Source organism: Trachypithecus francoisi, unplaced genomic scaffold (genome assembly GCF_009764315.1).
Source record: "Trachypithecus francoisi isolate TF-2019V2 unplaced genomic scaffold, Tfra_2.0 Lachesis_group11, whole genome shotgun sequence".
NCBI lineage: Eukaryota > Metazoa > Chordata > Mammalia > Primates > Cercopithecidae > Trachypithecus > Trachypithecus francoisi.
The window spans coordinates 58741788-58761538 of NW_022681456.1; the positions used below are offsets into that span (position 1 = coordinate 58741788).

At 34.7% G+C, this 19751-nt stretch overlaps 1 protein-coding gene across 7 annotated transcripts in view; it reads left to right on the forward strand.

Moving 5' to 3' along the window:
• KCNC2 (potassium voltage-gated channel subfamily C member 2) overlaps nt 1-16374 on the forward strand; it is a 170477-nt gene extending 154103 nt beyond the window's left edge. Inside the window, exons 3-5 of one of the 7 annotated variants that reach the window (XM_033221241.1) lie at nt 4901-5828; nt 7909-8073; nt 13196-16374. In XM_033221241.1, the coding sequence (XP_033077132.1) occupies nt 4901-5828; nt 7909-8073; nt 13196-13332 (1230 nt within the window). In that variant the 3' untranslated portion in view covers nt 13333-16374. Of the gene's footprint in view, nt 1-4900; nt 5915-7908; nt 8074-12619 lie in introns of those variants that run through there. The other 6 variants (XM_033221243.1, XM_033221242.1, XM_033221244.1 and 3 more) reach the window with 6 other exon arrangements.
• Nucleotides 16375-19751: the final 3377 nt, after the last annotated feature.

A 19751-nucleotide genomic window follows, 5' to 3' on the forward strand; every position in this document is an offset into this window, starting at 1 on the left:
GCAACAGAATTTCATAATTTATTCTTTTACTAATTTCACAACAGGGACTGAAGACCTATTTCTTGCTTTAAGTCATGGTCCTGGGGATAGAATGTTTAAGTCTCTCTGAGCAACTTGTGGATATGTGGAATTATTAACAAAAGTCTGTGAAAATTGCTGCAATATTAATGATCCTGGGCTAGAGTAGCACAGAGAAAGGACACAGTCTAGCCCACAGTTTTGAAAAAGTGAATAAGCATATGTGAATATGTTATAGAGCTCAATTTCACTCATTTTAATGATAACAAGAAAGAGAAAATCAGGAAAATAAAAATATACACCACTTTTCGTCACTTTCTCTCTGCCTATTATACATACCTAGAAATTTGCTTAAATATTTACATTGAGGTAGATTGACATGAGACCCTCCATGGAGATCCTGGACTATGAAGACTTCCGACCCATGGTCACTGATGTGAAAAAAATAAGAGTCCTGGGCACTCTCTGTAATTAAATACATGGACATGACTAATGGAGAAAAATGTGCCTACTGATTATACTCACAGGCCAGTATTTTAACAGAGTATTTTTATTCTGAAACTGCCTGGAATTATGCATCAGATCTGTACAATCAGTTGACATGAAACACCTTGTCTGGAGAGCTTTCTAACATTTTAATTATTCAACATGCCTAATTTTATTTTTAATTAATATCTGGAGGAGTTTTTGGTCTTATCACAGGGAAAAGACAGAGAGAGATGGCAGTGTGATTCTCTTCCCCATTTTCTTGCTAAGACACAAGCTCCATTAAGAGAATGAATGGAAGGTGCTGTTGGTGACATTTAGACCAATAAGCCAGTTCAATTTGCTTTTTAAATTTGGCTTTTTTTTCTTCAATATTTCTTTTTCATTGTTTGATTCATATTACTTGCCTTTTATTCACATCATTTTAATTCCCACTGGAATGTGGTCTATCTTATTCAGTTCCTCATTTGTTCTTTCATTAATTCTTCCACCCTTTTATCTATCCTGCCATGCACAGTACTAACAACGGTGCAAGGACCAAGAAATACAAAAAATGAATATGATGTCAGTCCAGTCCTTAAAGATTTCTCAGTTCAGTGAAGGAAAAAGAGACAAATAAATAAAATATCTTCACCTCGATTTCTTTCCTTTTTACTTTCTTTTTCTGAATGTTATTCAGTCTAACCTCATATTTACCTACTTAAGCTCTACTCAGTGAGCCAGAAACAAAAGAAAACATTTTTTATATTTAAAGAGCTTAGAATTAAGTTCAGATAAAGTGCACCAAGCCTTTGCTAATGCAACCCAAGTGTTTGCCTCTGGATAATTTCGAGTTCTCAACGCTGCTGCTGGGTCACCCATTCATTTGATACTTGAACTAAATTGCTAACAAACTGAGTTCCTGTTCCTTCCATGGGAAGCTCTGTAAGCTCTGTGCCTTCCCAGTATCTCCAAGAATTTTAATGGGGGCTACATTTCCCCTTATTATCTGTTATTCTTATTTTTATGACTCTTCTATGTTTCTTATACCTACTACGCATCCCACCTCCCATGGTTGACTTCTCCCTCTTTTTGTCCTCTGCTGGCCCAATACCTTCATTCCTTGAAACAGAATCAACACCAAGCTCTTTTTATAAAATAGCCTTTTGCTGAAAGCAAAACAGAAAAAGCATCATCTTAAAATTTAATATTCCTCACTGCTATTCTCAAGTTCTGCTACTGAACCTGTGAAGGGATTTCTCATTTGGTGGACATCACATTTTCAGCTCTTCTTCCTTCTCCTTAGAGAATTTTTTGTTTTCCCCCCTTCAGAATTCAACCTCAATTTCCAAATTTCTATTATGTTATTGTCAAGCATATTTTTGTTCTTTTGTTCTGTCTTAGAATCCTAAGATTATTATCCTAAGATTAGAATCCAGACTGTGACTAGTGTTTTTACCTTTCATAAATAAAAACATTGCCTCTCTGGCGGTTTCTTTCTTTCTTTCTTTTTTTTTTTTTTTGAGACAGAGTCTCTCTCTATTGCCCAGGCTGGAGTGTAGTGGCACAATCTTGGCTCACTGCGACCTTTGCCTCCTGGGTTCAAGTGATTCTCCTGCCTCAGTACTTGGGAAAGTAGCTGGGATTGCAGGCATGCACCACCACGCCCAGCTAATTTTTTGTTTTTCTTAGTAGTGACGGGGTTTCACCATATTGGCCAGGATGGTCTTGAACTCCTGACCTCAAGCGACCTGTCCACCTCAGCCTCCCAAAGTGCTGAGATTACAGGTGAGAGTCACCGCCCCTGGCCTCTCTGGTTGTTTTTAAAGCAAAATAATAAGCTACCTCTGAGATGAATGTTGTCTTTTTCTCAGAATGCCAAAGTTGTTTTCTTTTTCAAATATTCTTTTATTTTCCTCTTAGAGTAAAAATATTACTATATATATTTTATATATGTTATATATAATATAATTATTTGATTATACAAATTATGAATATATTATAGTAAAATATTACTATAATAGGGAAATAAAAAGAATATTTGAAAATGGAATCAACTTTGGTATGACACTGGCAAATTTGCCAAGTACTTAAAAGCTAAAGATATACAGAGTTATAAAAATAGCAAAGTAGAATAATATAAATACAAAATCCTGATGTGGTTCTTTAAATATTGCCAATAAAAATAAATACAAATACCAAATGACAAGCAATTTTTGGTTTTCAAAGTTTTGTGTCTTAGAACTGTTTATCGGCTGTTCACATGTTTTATTTATGCACAAGAATTTGCATAGAAACCAAAATTTTGTCAAAATACACACAAATACACACACACACACACCCACGAACATCTCATTACTAAGGAGGTAGTGAGCTATTAAGGCTTTAGGAAGATTCTTTTGAGTCTATAAATACCTGAAATGCTTGAGTCTAAGGTAGGGATGGTGAAAAGTATAGTTGAGGGGTGGGAGTCAGTAGGTACATATTGGCAGGACTCTAATGACAAAAGATTTTAGGTGGAATAAGAAACAAACATGATGCCTAAATCTATAAATAAAATTGGGATTAGATTAATAAGTAATTTATGAATCGAGGATAACTGATTCTGCCTCTGAAAGGTTATCTTTGAATGTGTACATAGGATCTTAATGATACTGTTACAACAAATGATTGATTAAAAAAAGAATAGTACATTTGCTTATACAAAACGAAAACTGAACGACAAAAGAATGCTATTATCTCATAAAACGTCTGGGAAAGCTAATGGTCAGATCACATTGCCAAAACTTAGAGCAGTTGGAAAATGTTCATGAGAGAGCGAGTCAAAGCTGTGAAAATGACCTGCCTTAGAATACTATACGGCTGATGTACTAACTGGCACACTGTAGAAGTTCCATAATTTGAGGTGGCTCTTTAGGGCAGATAGCTGCAGTCCTAAGATATTTTAGACCTTTTGTATACCCTTTACATTTTGGTGGATTAAAACTCAACCAGGTAAAAAGGGTGGCGGTTTCAATCTCTTCTTGAACTGTCTCAGCTCTTCCCAATGGCATGCTTGAGGACTAGATGTTACGGGCAACTTTGGATTTTGGATACACTCTATTATAATTTTCAAGTAAGAACCTCCCTCCACTTGACTGACAGCTTCCTTCTCCTGAATGACTCTTTTGTTTAGACATTTAAGGAAGAGTCTATTGGTGTTCATTTAGCATGCTAAACCTGAGGTGTTATCACAGGGTGCTAGTGATCTCTAGCACTGCTGACTGCAACAGTGTCATTCATTCAAACAACTGGATTTCAAATTTTCAAATCTTTAATATTACAAAGTATGTGATCCCAGCCTAAATAAATGCTTTTCAGCACATTTGTATTCAGCATTTGAGAGTTTGGTAAGTGAGGGGAAGAGAATCTGGAGCTAAACTTGTCAGGTTAGTGACTCAGGCTTATCATTTTGTAGTTTATGACCATGGAAAAGTAGTTTAAACTTTCTGCCCTGATATCCCTGTACTGTAAAATGGAGTAGGAGTAGTGCTGTTATGAGGATTGATATGAGTTAATGATGTAAATTACTTTCAACAGTATATGGTACTACTAAGAACTATATGGGTGCTTTTTCTTATTATTCTGTGTTGGTAGGTGTGTGTGTGTAGTCATGTATTATTGGCTGAAGAAATGAATTGACTTTAAGGAAACCCTTTCAACTTTATAGTATGTTACTCTAACACTTTGAGATCCATTTTCAAGAGAGGAAGACATTTTCATTTAAATTGCTACTTTGCTGGGTTTTTCTCCTTTCAGTCTTATTTATTCTTCCTCCCTAGATTTGCACTTTTGGACAAGTCTTCACCTGAAGTTGATGTAATTTACACGGCAGCAAGTATTGCAAAGATTGTTTTTTTCATGCTGACACCATATGATATCCAGAACATTATATATATGAATATAAATCTACAGCTAAATTTGGGTAGTTTCCAAATTTCTATCAGTGTGTCATGCACCTAATATTTAAAGGTTTAAAACTTGATCTTATGCGTAAAGATTTCTAGGATCATAAACTGTTGTCTAAATTTCTCTTTTGTTTTGGTGTGTTTTCAATTGCAATTCCTTTGCAGTGGTTTTCATGTTCTCTTTACAGGTTATATTTTCTTACACAAAAAAACTCAATACATTATATTCCAACATAAAGCAAAACTTTGTATCTATAAGTTGAAAACAGAACCTGAAATACATTACCCATACACTCTAATTAATGTTACATACATGTATCTTCTTTTTCTTAGGTCATATCCAAGTGAAACCTCTAAATATATTGTTGTTCCTTCTTATTTACAGGGATTATTGCTTTTAGATTTGAATCAACATATATTATGATTCAGATCACTGTGTTTTTTTTTTTTTATTTCTTTTTCTTCTACAGTTTATTGCTTTTGCTTCTTTATTCTTCATCCTGGTTTCAATTACAACTTTTTGCCTGGAAACACATGAAGCTTTCAATATTGTTAAAAACAAGACAGAACCAGTCATCAATGGCACAAGTGTTGTTCTACAGTATGAAATTGAAACGGATCCTGCCTTGACGTATGTAGAAGGAGTGTGTGTGGTGTGGTTTACTTTTGAATTTTTAGTCCGTATTGTTTTTTCACCCAATAAACTTGAATTCATCAAAAATCTCTTGAATATCATTGACTTTGTGGCCATCCTACCTTTCTACTTAGAGGTGGGACTCAGTGGGCTGTCATCCAAAGCTGCTAAAGATGTACTTGGCTTCCTCAGGGTGGTAAGGTTTGTGAGGATCCTGAGAATTTTCAAGCTCACCCGCCATTTTGTAGGTCTGAGGGTGCTTGGACATACTCTTCGAGCTAGTACTAATGAATTTTTGCTGCTGATAATTTTCCTGGCTCTAGGAGTTTTGATATTTGCTACCATGATCTACTATGCCGAGAGAGTGGGAGCTCAACCTAACGACCCTTCAGCTAGTGAACACACACAGTTCAAAAACATTCCTATTGGGTTCTGGTGGGCTGTAGTGACCATGACTACCCTGGGTTATGGAGATATGTACCCCCAAACATGGTCAGGCATGCTGGTGGGAGCCCTGTGTGCTCTGGCTGGAGTGCTGACAATAGCCATGCCAGTGCCTGTCATTGTCAACAATTTTGGAATGTACTACTCCTTGGCAATGGCAAAGCAGAAACTTCCAAGGAAAAGAAAGAAGCACATCCCTCCTGCTCCTCAGGCAAGCTCACCTACTTTTTGCAAGACAGAATTAAATATGGCCTGCAATAGTACACAGAGTGACACGTGTCTGGGCAAAGACAATCGACTTCTGGAACATAACAGATCAGGTAAGGCAGGACTTCAAATGCATGTTATTAAATGCTTTATAGACCAGTATGTTCCTTAGACAGAAGGCAGTCATTCTCATTTTATGCACATGTTCATGAGTTTTCAGCCCTAACCCCTTCACAAAATATGTGTTTGCGTCAGGCTTACAGATAGCTAGACGGTAGCATTTTCTAAATGAACCCCAAGTAGAATACTGCATAGCTGGTCTATAGAGTTTTCCTGCTTTAGTGGGAATGCCCTTTGCTGATGGTGCCAATATTTTCTTTTGCCTGTTTGTTGCTTTTGTGCCAATGTTTCTTTGTTTCCCTGCACGATGTGATGGTATGATATTGACCATTTTTCATCTTTCATCCTCAAAATGTTGATCTCCATATCGTTTGGCTTGGTGTGTTTGTCTCAGTTTTACCTCTGCCACATGGTGCCATGCATCTCAACCTAATTCACAAGAAGCAGTTATTTAAGAAGAATGGATGCTTACATTTCAAAGGCCTAAACTCCAAACAGGTGATATGGAAGATAACCTTTTTGATAACAAAGCTCTTCCCTAGTAATATCCTGGAGGAGTGATAAAATTTTCATTGTTCTTAAATTAAGTAGGGTATCTCATTATAACCCCTTTGATGAGGGTCGATGACATGTAATATAATTAACCCTCCATTTTTCAAGGAATAGATGTTCTGCTTTGGCCACTCAATGGCAAAGTTGAATTTCTCAGTGGAATTCCTTTTTAGACACAATGTATTGGGTTCTGCTCTCTCTCCGAACTGAATTTTGAATGATTTACTGCTTGAGATTAGCTGAATCTCTGCTTCTTCCCATTGCTGTAGACAATGTAGAGTTGATTGACTAGAAATTGACATTCAGCTGCCAAAGTCACAGTAGTGTCACCTCTTGTCTACTGTCTGGTACAGGTAAAATATTTTGCAGATTAAACAATTTAATTAGCTTTTACCCTACTATGAAAATTTAGGGTTTATCGATTCCCCATAACTTAGATATATTTTATTTTTTCTTATAGAAAAATGACATGATGATTTTATGTGAATAGTTTTTCATAATTTAGAAGAAACATCAACTAAGAAAGAAAACAAACTAACAAAAAAGGAGGCGTCATTTTCATAGGTCCCTCCTTAGCTTCTAGAAATTTTAATGAGGTAAATGGAAAAAACAATGTGACTGGAGCTGAAGTTTGTAAGTGTTTATAAGTTTCATTCACAGTCCTTATGCTTATTTAGTAGATGGCTATGCAAATTCTGCTAACATATATCTAAAAACTGTTAAGAATGTATTTATGAAAGGTAGAGTTTAGTTGGTGTTGCTGCTGTCATCAAACTATTCTCAAGTATCTATGCAGAGCCCTTAAGAAGGGCATGGGAAAAGAGCCCTTAAGAAGGGCACTATCATCCCAGGTAAACACTGAAATAACAAGCTAGTATCTAGGCTAATAGGATGTGAAAGTCTTTGGCAAAGATACAGAAGTAAGCAGATACTCATTTCAAGGACATTTGGAGAAGTTGGCCTTGTTCCACTGCATGCTTAAAAATATTTTGCCGCTTCCAAATAGAGTACCTGGACACGGAGTCTGTGTGCTTTTGAAATAATTTTTATTAAGAGTTTGGGACACAATACCTTCAGAAATTAGTAAAAGCATGTCTTTTAAATAACCACAAAGGCAAAATGTACTTAAGAGATTTTCTTAAATAGGTTCCATTTTAAAATATTCCTATTCAGAGTAAATAGATAACATGTCAAAAATTGTAAGACAATAATCTATGTACTTTTTCATTATCACACTTACTTTGAGTTCATATTAGTTGTATTAAAGGCAATTTCTTATGAGATAAAATCCAAACTGGAATTAAAATCTCCCAAAGAACATTTCTACTCTTTTCAATACATTTCCATTTTGCTCCATGTAATTTTTCGTGAAGAGTGATAAAAATTCTTTTTCTTATTGTGATGTGATTCTTGTGTTTTGTATATCGAGTGACTGGACTACCAGCATTCTGTGTAAACTCTTTGTACTGTCTCATTTCCTCATTCATCACTGTCTGTCAATGGGCATGGTGCTGTGACCAGTGTTATCAGGTGACGACAGTACAGGAAGTGAGCCGCCACTATCACCCCCAGAAAGGCTCCCCATCAGACGCTCTAGTACCAGAGACAAAAACAGAAGAGGGGAAACATGTTTCCTACTGACGACAGGTGATTACACGTGTGCTTCTGATGGAGGGATCAGGAAAGGTAGGCATGCATTTAATCAGATCATAACAGGTGACTTAGCAATAAACTGTTGTAAATACATGGAGTAATGTAAAATGCTCATTCATCATTTTCTAGGAAAGACTGCGTGCGGTGCTCTTTTCCTCTCTCCATTACATCTTCTCTCCTTAGAAACTTGTTAAAATACATAATAACCTATGTGATTGTCATATCTGAAAGGCATCTCATCCCTTTTTCTCTATCCTCTGTTTTGCCATTTGTCTATGGGCAGAATTGGAATGGAATATGTAAATATTAAATCACTTATCCAATTACTTTAATATAATGTACTCAGCAGTCATTAAAAGTTATCTTTTTCACTACAACAAATAAAACTCACTAATTGGCTCTGTGCACATATTTGATGAGTAATTCATGGCTATAAAACAATTATAAGTTTTTTTTTTTTTCCTCAAAGTAAAGCATGAAACATGCTCTAATGTCTCTTATCCAGTACATGGGTAATTTTTGCCAGTGGTTTATCTGAGGGTCTCAAGGTTGCAAAGGCCCAAGATCCTCAGTCATATGGAACAGTATGTCTACTCACTTCAAAGCCTACTTGTGTAATCACAAAATGCACTTACAGAATTTTTCTTCATGACCAATAATAAAAATATCTGTTTATTACTATTTTTCAACAGACATGAACTGTGCCTGACACCTAGAAGATAATAAATCTTGGTTGAATGAATAAAAATTATGGAACGAACATCTTTGTTAAAAGAGTATAATAGAATACTGAAGCTCCCACTTATCATGTGGGTCCTTTTTCCTTGATTGTACCACTGTCTAAACTATTCCTGAAAAAGTTTTTATTCCCTTTTGGTAAACTTTACAACCTTAGGACAATTGGAATCTTTTCCTCCCCTTTAAGAATAGTCTTGTGATGATGATAACCCACTTTTGTCAAAAGTGGTATGCTTTATTATTAGCTTCTACTTTGACAATTCCAGTTGCTTTATTGCCACAGTAATTTTTCCTCTGTTTGTTGATAGAATAGGGAAAGAACTCTAATAATGTCTTATGGTAATTGACTGAATTTGAATAAAAATCCACTTTAAAACTTTCATATTAGCACAACTGCATTTAAATAATACTGTGCTTAGTTGCTATTCATCGGAGTTTCTCCCTATTGAATTATTTACCATTTAAGGCTGAAATATTTATTTTGTGATTCTTTTTTTCTTTGAAAGATTTTATATTGCCCATATTGTACTTCTCTTAATTTCTTTTGATCATTTCATATTTTTCTTCTTTGCTTCTATGCCTTTGAGACTTAAAAGAGAAGACAAAGGACTCTTGTTCCTTCCTTGAATAATATTTTAAATACTTCTCCATTCCAATTACTTCCATTGTTTGCATCTATTTCTTGCACCAAAATGTATTTCAATCCTCTCAATAGATTTATTTGGTTGTTTACTGTTCTACATTAAATATGTGCTAGAAAAATCTTTAAACATATTTGGAAGACAGTGAATACACTATCATAGTATTTGAGCAAAATATAGGTACATATGTTAAATAATAATCATCATATCAAACTAGTATTTTATATAGAACATGCTGTTCTAAGTGCATTGAATATCTTAAATCACTGTACGCAATGTATATACATGTTAAATTTACTTACATTTAGAGCAGCATTCAATGAGATTATCACATGCAATATTTATATTAAGATTATGTGTTTAAAGAACTCTCTAGAATGTTTTTCTTCTATGTTAGACAATATTTTCAGTTTTAAACTGACAAAGAAAATCATGAATAAGAAAAGGCTTTGCAAATTATAAAGCACTATCTAAATACAAAATTTTACTAAAATATTGCAAAGTTTTACAAGCAAAGCAATTATAAGATATTTAGTTTGCATGTAAAATGTATACATGCAATCTTATTTCACAAATACAAATTCTTTTTGTTAGTGAGAACATCTTTGAAAATTTATTCATGAGCTTTTAACTGTTTGTCACTTCTTATCATAATCAACTCTTTTTCATTCTTGCTTAAGTAGTTTATAGCTATATGTTTTTTCCTGCTAAGTATGGTAGTACTTCTGGCTAACTTCACTTAATCTTTTCAGTTGGTTATCTTATCATATCTATCACAAATTTATTCATTTCGTTTCCTGTTTCCCCTTATGTAGGTTATATATTTCTGCTGTTACTTCTATTCATTTATTTTCTATATAATCCTTTCATTTATCCCTCAAGTTGGTATCTCTGCTGATTTGATTTTAATATTTAAAAATTCTTCTCTCTATAAGTGAAAATAAATTACTGGATTCCCACTGAATTATTTTTCTAGCTAAAAATATGAATGTAATTGGGCATATATTAAGAAATCTTTAAGGATTCTCTAAAAGAGTAAACTCTCAATACTTAGAATGCATGTTTTTTCTTTTAGGAAAGCATATTACATAAACTAAAACATGCTCATGAATAGCACATGAGTAGGTAGTTTCAGTATTGCCACAAATAAGCACATGCACTTAAGAATTATTTGAAATGAATGCTGTGTATCTAGATGTTAGTTCAAAATCAGTTCAACAGTGTTTATTCTCATGAATTATATTTTCAGCCATTCCACTAAAACCTTGATTAAGCAAAATTTTATCACATTTTTTAACCATAAATGAACGTGTAGAATAAAGAAAAAATATTTGTATGAATAATATATGATTTTACTAATAAATACTTGTTACTAAATTAGAAAGGAAGACTTTTCAAATAGACACTGAAATTATAGTCATTAAAAATATAGGACCTATAAACAGAATAGAATATTTATAATAAAACTATAATTCAGAAAGATAACATTTAGAATGGCAACCAAATTTTACATATTACTGGCATGAACACTATAAAACTGCCAAAGAGAATTTTACCTTTCTGGGGATCCTGTAGGAGCAAGGAGATTGTAGAGAACAGAGTTGTAAATCTGTATGATGATGTTTAATTATTATTATTTTTTTTTGAGACGGAGTCTGGCTCTGTCGCCCAGGCTGGAGTGCAGTGGCCGGATCTCAGCTCACTGCAAGCTCCGCCTCCCGGGTTTACGCCATTCTCTCGCCTCAGCCTCCCGAGTAGCTGGGACTACAGGCGCCCGCCACCTCGCCCGGCTAGTTTTTGTATTTTTAGTAGAGACGGGGTTTCACCGCGTTAGCCAGGATGGTCTCGATCTCCTGACCTCGTGATCCACCCGTCTCGGCCTCCCAAAGTGCTGGGATTACAGGCTTGAGCCACCGCGCCCGGCCGATGATGTTTAATTATTAACAGCCCATTTAGTTCATGCATATTCACCACTTTGCCTTTAATCAAAGCCAATCAATGTTTATCGTCTAATTTACATTTTTAGGTTATACAGTCAACTTCAATGGCACAGGATAACTTTTTTCTACAATTCCCAAAGTTATATTTTCAGTAAGTTTTCAGAAGACCAGTAATAACTAACCCTCCGTGCATGTGAAAATTTATATTTAGGGACTAACAAAACATTGGCCCATAATTATTTGATTAGCAGAGACTGTGTGCTAGAGAACATTTGTCATAGTTAATGGATGGTATAAATTTCTATCCACAATATCTCAAAGAAAGCAACTAGTCTGCTGAAAGTTAATGTGTGTGCATGTTGTGAGGGGAGGGGAATGTTCATCATTTTCTTTCCTTATCCAATCCAGCTTCACCCCATAAGACAGCTTTACCCCATAAGAGGGGTATTGCTGCGATCCACACCCATTGTCTATCCTGGCCTCTCATACATAAAATAATCAGATACACCACTTTTTCTCTTCCAATGAAAAGAGGAAAGTTGTCCATGACTTCTTCTCTGGAATTTCCATGAAAAGATTCAATTAAAGAGGAATAGCTGAAAGGTACATAAAGAAAAACAATGGACCCATTTTTTTTTCTCACACACTCATCAAGTACACCAAGGTCTGATTAGAACCCAAAGAGTAAGTCATATTGTAAGGGAGACAAGTAGTCCACTAGAATTGTATCTACTTGCTCAATTTTGGTTGCCAAAAAAGAATTTCATTTTCCTGTTCTATAACAGTTTTTCAAGAAAGCTGTCAGAACATTCATCTCAAATCTTTGTAGTATGACTACTTTTTTAGTCAGTAGTTACCCTGCTTTAAGACATTTCACTTCAAAACTTATACTAGGTGCTTTCCACCTCGTTTAACTGTCTCTAATATTTTGTAATAAAAAATACTACAATATACAAATATTTCCAAAGGTGACTTTGATAGGGTTGCTTAAGTAGCTAAGGAATAAGGCTAAAGTTTATGAGAGCATCTTCTATCCTGTAACTTCATGGCTATCATGAACAAAAGATCAAGGTATGATATAATAGAAAGAAAAGATGAATTAACACCAAATTATTCTCAATTTCTGGGTGGGAACGCTGGGGGTGGAAATCAGCTGAAAACATCATGTAATCAAATTCAAACTTATTTCACTGAAATTATGACTCAATTTATATTTCATTCATTTTCTTTTTTTTTTTTCCTTTACTTTTCTTACCCAAGGAATTAGAAATGGGCATTCCATCCTACATCACCTGGATAATGGCACCAAATGCCATTATTTAAGAATCATCTTTTAACCCTATAAAGCTGGAAGATTAAATATGCTGGAAAAAGAGTTGTCCATTTAAACTTAAGTATGCTTTATTAGCTTAGGTAGTAAAAAATGAAAAGAGAAAAAGTAGCCTACTTATTTCTCTTTTTTTTTTTCAAGAGCGCATTCTGAAATTTAAAAATATTAGTCAAGCTTATATCTTACTTAAGTTGCTTTGCCTAATTCTTAAATGAGTTCTAGTATTCTACATGACAAAATTACATTAGTGCTAACTATAATCTGGGAAAAAATAGATTTTGAAGTATTGTAACCATAATTTGTGATGGCTGGTTTAATCTTTTCAAAATGGCAACTACAGTGAACCTCATTTTTTTAGAGTTATAAATTGTCTCAATATTAAATTCTTTGTAAGCAAATTCTTCTTTGAGCTTGAAAGTAGCACTTTTGATTACCCTGCATGGTATTATTTGTCTGTCTATATTCTGGTTTAATTCAACTGATGTCTGTGCATTTTTTCATAAAAGGATATGAAAAATCCCGAAGCTTAAACAACATAGCGGGCTTGGCAGGCAATGCTCTGAGGCTCTCTCCAGTAACATCACCCTACAACTCTCCTTGTCCTCTGAGGCGCTCTCGATCTCCCATCCCATCTATCTTGTAAACCAAACAACCAAACTGCATCAGTCGGCTAAATTGTATTAATTCAAGTACTGTTTACCCCATAATGGAAGTAATTAAGTGTAGAGTTACTCCAGGCTCCATTAATACAGTATAAATCTTGCATGATACTACAATTTGAAGTCAGAAATGCCACTTGGGTAGCTAATGAATTTTATCCAGGCTTTAAAGATTGTCTAAAGTAGTGCTAAGATTTCTCCTATTAATTGCCCTGATCTCCTTTTGCAATAAAATGACAGATAGTGTCAGATATTGACCAGTGCACTAATATATAAACATATCTTCAGGGAGATATATTTAAAACAGTGTGCTTCCAAATGCCAACCACTTCATTGGAACTTTATTTCTTGTGACTGTAAACCATTCTGAAGATGTCTGGGATCCTATCTTGATTGCACACAACATGACTTGTGTCAGCTCATTTGCATGGACCATCTTGTCTCTATCACCTGAAAGCAATGTTGCAGAGTTTGGGGACTATGGATAGCTCAGGATATGTGTACTTGCATCGAACCATCCTGCTGATATGAAAGCATTGGTCGACTGTTCTGCATGTTGAATTGTGGGGCAGGGAGGGCACGTTTCTCCTTGACTTTTTTTTTTTATTATTATTTGAAAGAAATATATGTTTTAAATAGTTTAATTTCTTGATTGATTTACTTTTCTTCAAAAATGCTGTATTGGAGTTCTGAATGTCTCTGGTTGTTTGCACACAGATAACTGCAAAGAGGTTGTCATTACTGGTTACACGCAAGCCGAGGCCAGATCTCTTACTTAATGACTTGGGGAAGGCACAAAACATGAGAGAAAGAAAGGTAACTGCCAGCCAGGCTTGCATTGTTTAGCCAAAAATTGCTGCTTGGTTCTAGACTCTTTTTTTTTTGTTTTTAAACCCCAGGGTTTGTCATCATTTTCAGAGGCAGAGTGCCAAATATCACCCAAAGCTCTTGTGTCTTTTTTTACCCCCTTATTTTATTTTTATTTATTAATTTTTTGTGCAAACTTCAAAAGTCACTGGTGTTCACAGAAGACTTTTTTGACTAGCCTTAAATTTCTGAATCAATAGATTAATCAGATTTTCAGGCAGTATTTAATCAGGTGTTTTGTCCTGTATGTTGTTCCTGTCTGTCCATCTTAGCTCCCTGTCTTTACTGTATATGCCATCTGTCTCCATGAAGCACAGAAATGCCTCTGTAAGATGTTCATGATTTTAATGTTGACTCCCTCCAACCCCGACCCCATACCTTTTTTGGCTATTTGGAGCAGCCTCTCTGCTTTGTGTATAAATTAATGATACCCTGTAGACTACCTAAGTTAATCGGCACTGTGAATCTTTTTGATAAGCAGGGTTTAAGCAGCAATTTCACCATTGCACTTGGTTGCCTGCTGCAGTGTCAGTTTCTACTACCTAGCAACCAGCATTCATTACTACACTCCAACAAAATCCTTAGGGAGTCATATTCAGTCTGAGTGGAAGAAAGTCTATTTATGCATTTCTATGAATTCAACAGCAATAGTGTGTCTCGTGTATTGAGCATGTGAGGGAAGAAAAAATGCTGTAAAATAAATAGAGGGATAAATAATATTACTAAGGCATTTGGGATCCTCAAGACTGCTGATTAATTCCTATTTCTCGTGTTTATTTTTTGTTAGGAAGACAATTGTCACTTTTATTATTGGCCACGAAACATGTATTACTCTATATCCCCAAGTCCTAGAGCATGACCTGCATGTTGGAGATCTTGTACAACAATGTATTTATCCAGACGTACATATATGATACTTAGAGACACAGTGATTCTTTTGATAACACCACACATAGAACATTATAATTATACACAAATTTATGGTTAAAAGAATTAATATGCTGTCTGGTGCTGCTGTTATTGACTACAGTGTTGTACAGAATTTATCATGGATTTTTGACTGCTGAGAAAGGGACAGTGGAATTTAGCCATACCAAGGACTATACTGGAAACAGACTTCTGCTGTTGAATGTGCCCTGATGTGACCAGGTTGCACGTGGAGGAGATCCCCGCATCTTCATAAGGCACTTAAAGCTTATAAAAGAACTGTGGCTGGAACTCATCTGGTGCTCCCCATGCGAGTGCTCTGCTTGTAGACTGGCCAGTGTCCATGAAACAACTGTAAATATCAACATGTGTGCATGGGTCAACAGTCTTGGCCATTTCTCATCAATAGAAGCCAAATTCATGATCAACATCTCTGAAGTTTCATGTAAGGCCTACACTTCTTTGAATTACTCTTCATGGGCCCACATTAGGTTGTGCTGTGAATTAACTTAAGGCAGTGATACTGATGTAGTATAGTTCTGTCTTAATTGCCCTTATTTCTACTTCGTTGGTTGAATCTATGAACTTGATTGTATTATTTTCTTATAAATTACTGATGTAATCAGCTTGTCAATTATGTTGTGAAATTGTTAGTATTCATTTATCAAAAATGACCTATGTTTATTCACATATTTGTTTAGTTCTGGGAAATTGTTATAGCTTAAATGAAACTCACCAACATTATTCATAGTTTAAGTCTTTTATCATTATTACCTCAATTATAAATATTATAAAAATATAATTCTGGCAATGAGAGTATTTTTTTATTCAATGATCAAGGAGCAATGTCAGTATATAGTAGAATATCAATTAAATTATATCCTAAAATGTATATTTTGCATAAAAGAGATATTCTTTAATCAATTACTTTTTGTGAGTTTTGTGGCAAATGAAGCTTGTACTTGTCTTTAAAACTGTTGTAGCCAAAACTATGTAAGATTTTTACATCTTGCTTAATCACTATTTCCAGAGTCTATTAGTTCCCCTGGGATTCTGAATATAACATATAGCCTACTATAAACCCCTGTATCGTGGACCTTTTGTGAACATTTCAAGGCGCATGCACAACCTTGGTGATAACCAGTGAAAATGTAACTAACTGAAATGAAGAATAAAAGACAAATGAGCTGGGGATAAACTTGAATCTTATCTGATTAAATTACTTAAATTATTTTCTTGACTCTTTTCTTTGTGGTGCAGTTTTCAAAGGACTTTACTATTTTTATGTTTTATAGTATCACACCAGGCCCTTGTATGCAATGAAGAATTTGGGATAAAAATATTTAAAAACATCCGCAACTCTTACTATCATTCAAGTGTTAGGCAAATAGCCAATGTATTCTTCTTCTTTCGTCTGCCTATATTTCTCTCATAATTCTGAGATTTTAAAATTATTAAGTATTATGGTATCTGACATTTATAAAGTATTTATGATTAGTGCTGAAATTTTCTTTTTTCCTATAGAGATGGGGATCTTGCTATGTTGCCTAGGCTGTTCTCGAACTCCTGGCCTCAAATAATTCTCCTGCCTCCGCCTCCCAAAGTGCTGAATTTTTATTTACATTTTCCAAGTTAATCATCACAGCAATTCTAGAGGCAGATAATTTTGTTTTCATTTTACTGGTGATAAAGTTAAGGATGAGAGAGGCAGAACTGTTCATTTACAGATAATGTTCCCTGTCATACTTTTTTGTGGATTAAATATTTACTGGGCCTCAAGTTGTAAATGCCCTATCAAAGATGGCTTCTGTCTCACCTTTGGGTAACAGGACTCTCTTTCAGAAGCACACCATACATAGTTGGCCTTTCATTTTTGTCATGGTAATACATATAAGTTTACCCTATAAAATTCTATGTCACCATCCAGGGGTATGAGAGGGGTGAGATAAAAGAAAGAAAATACTGGAGAATTCATCACTTTTGACTAAAGCAAAGCAAAATATTTTCTATATCTTTTCTGTCCTAAAAATGTTCTATGTTGATTATTAAGAGACTATTAAGTAACAGCTCAGAAAAGGGAATCTGTCCAAATATAATTACTGTTAAAATATTTTTAATGATGTTGTCAGGATGTTGGATTTACTGTAAAAAGGAAAAATATGTAGGAAGATGAAATAATGCATTGTAGTAGATAATAATTGCCATCAAATTTTGATTAAAAAATCAGGATTAAAAAGTCATGAATGAAAAGTTAAGACATTCATTTTATCTTTGAAATAAATCACAGGACATACTAATAGAATAGCAAAAGTGAACTTATCTTAGACAATGAATATTGTCAGGCTACAATGAATATTAACAGGCTACATTACAAAGCAGAGACTTCAGAGGATTTATGACATGCTTGAAGACATTTAGAGCTAAATGAATCTATTAAATTATTGAAATCCATAGAAGTTTCAGATGATTAAAATATGTAGTTACTTTTTTCTTACTGAAAAAAACTTTTTTCCATCCAATTTCCACTGCCAAAATTTAATTAATTGTTTAAATGCCCAAACATTATTAAACTATAGATATATGCTAATGTTCTGTAATGTGAGCTCAGTGTCATTAATATTGATTTTAAATTTTCAAATTCCCTGTTCTTCTCCAAACTGTGTTTAGAGGATATGATATGTTTCACTATTCTCTGAAAATTAAACAATTTGATAGAATTAATATTACAGATTGATTTTGTTATCAAACTATCATGTCAAAGTGACCAACGACTTGAATACTAAGATTGTCAAAGGATGTGACCACCTCCATTGTGAATCCCAGATAACCTAACATTCATTTGTTTAAAAAATATTTTATTTTTTAAAGAAGTTTTAGCCTCGCAGGAAAATTCAGCAGAAGATTTTCATGTAGCCCTGCCCCCGTACATGCACAACTTCCCCCACTATGGACATTTGACACTACAGGGGTGCATCTGTTACAGTCGAAGAGCCTATAACTACACTGACTCATCATTGCTACCCAAAGTCCATGGTTTACGTTAGAGTTCACTATAGGTACTCTACATTCTGTGGGTATTGAGAAATGTATAATGACACGCATCCACCATTGTAGTATCATATAGAATAGTTTACCCTAAAAATCATCTGTGTTAATCCAATTCATCCTTTCTTCCCCTTAATTTTAGAGGGGGGATCTTTTTACTGTCTCCATAGTTTTACCTTTTCCAGAATGTCATATAGTTGGAATTATACAGTATGTAGTTTTTTTTTTTTTTTTTTAAGATTGGTTTATTTTACTTAGTAATATACATTTAGGGTTTTTCCATGTCTTTTCATGACTTGATAGCTCATTTATTTTTAGTACTGTATAATAATTGCATTCTGAGGACGTACCACAGCTTATCCATTCACCTACTGGACATTGTATTCGTCAGGGTTTTTCAGGGAAAAATAACTCATAGAATTAAAATACACCCCCCACCCTCCCACCCCTCCACATCCCCACATCCCCACATCCCCACACCCAATTATATAAAGAGATTTATTATAAGGGATTGGCTTATGTGATTATGGAGGCTGAGAAGTACCATAATCATAATTTGCAATCCACAAGCCAGGGACCAGGGTCAACCAGTGGTATGTTTTCAGTCTGCATTTGAAGGCCTGAGAATCAGGAGAACTGATGGTGTAAATTCCCATTCAAATCCAAAGACCTGAGAGGAAGTAGTACTTATGTAAGTCTCAGTCCAAAGAGAGAAGAAGACTGACATGACAGGTCAAACAGCCAGGAAGAGAGAGTGGAATCTTTCCTCCTCTACTTTTTTGTTCTATTCAGGCACTCAGAGTGGATCATGCCCACCCACATTGGGAAAGGCAATCTGCTTTATTCAGTCCATTGATTCAAATTCTAATTTCTTCCAGAAACACTTTCAGAGACACACTGAGAAATAATGTTAAACCAGATGTCTGTCCTAGTCAACTTGATGCATAAAATTAACCATCACAAGTCCATTCCTTGTCAACTTGGCACTCCAAAAGCAACTCCCTAAACCATAATCTCCAAATAAAGACAAGAATGAGGTCATAATTCTGCCTAATGTAATACAACTATCGTGTTTTTGTCCAAAAGTGTACTAAACCCTTCCCCAGAAGAGATGATAAATTCCTTGAGTGATGATTACTCTTCTCTTTAATATCCTATAACTTAAATATTCTGATATAAAATTAATAGTACTTAAATACTACAACATAAAGTCAAAACATATGTTGAATGACAAAGAAATGAGAGAAAAGAAAACAAAGATTTTTATATACATACATACAATGTATACATAACAAAATAAGGAGAAAATACTCATGAAAATCACACTTCTGAAACTGACCTAATAGCTACGGCTGGTATTTATGACTACCTTCTTCCACCACCCATTCTGTATTCCTTTTACCTTCAGCAAGCACCTCAGCTGGTTGTGGTTCTTTACTTGTTGGGGTGACCCAAACTTTCTGAACTGGGTTGCTGTAGTTTTCCATTGACCTTAATCACTGGATACGGTAACATTAAAGTCACTTTAAGAGATTTTCTGTATTCCAGCCACATTCTTTCTTGC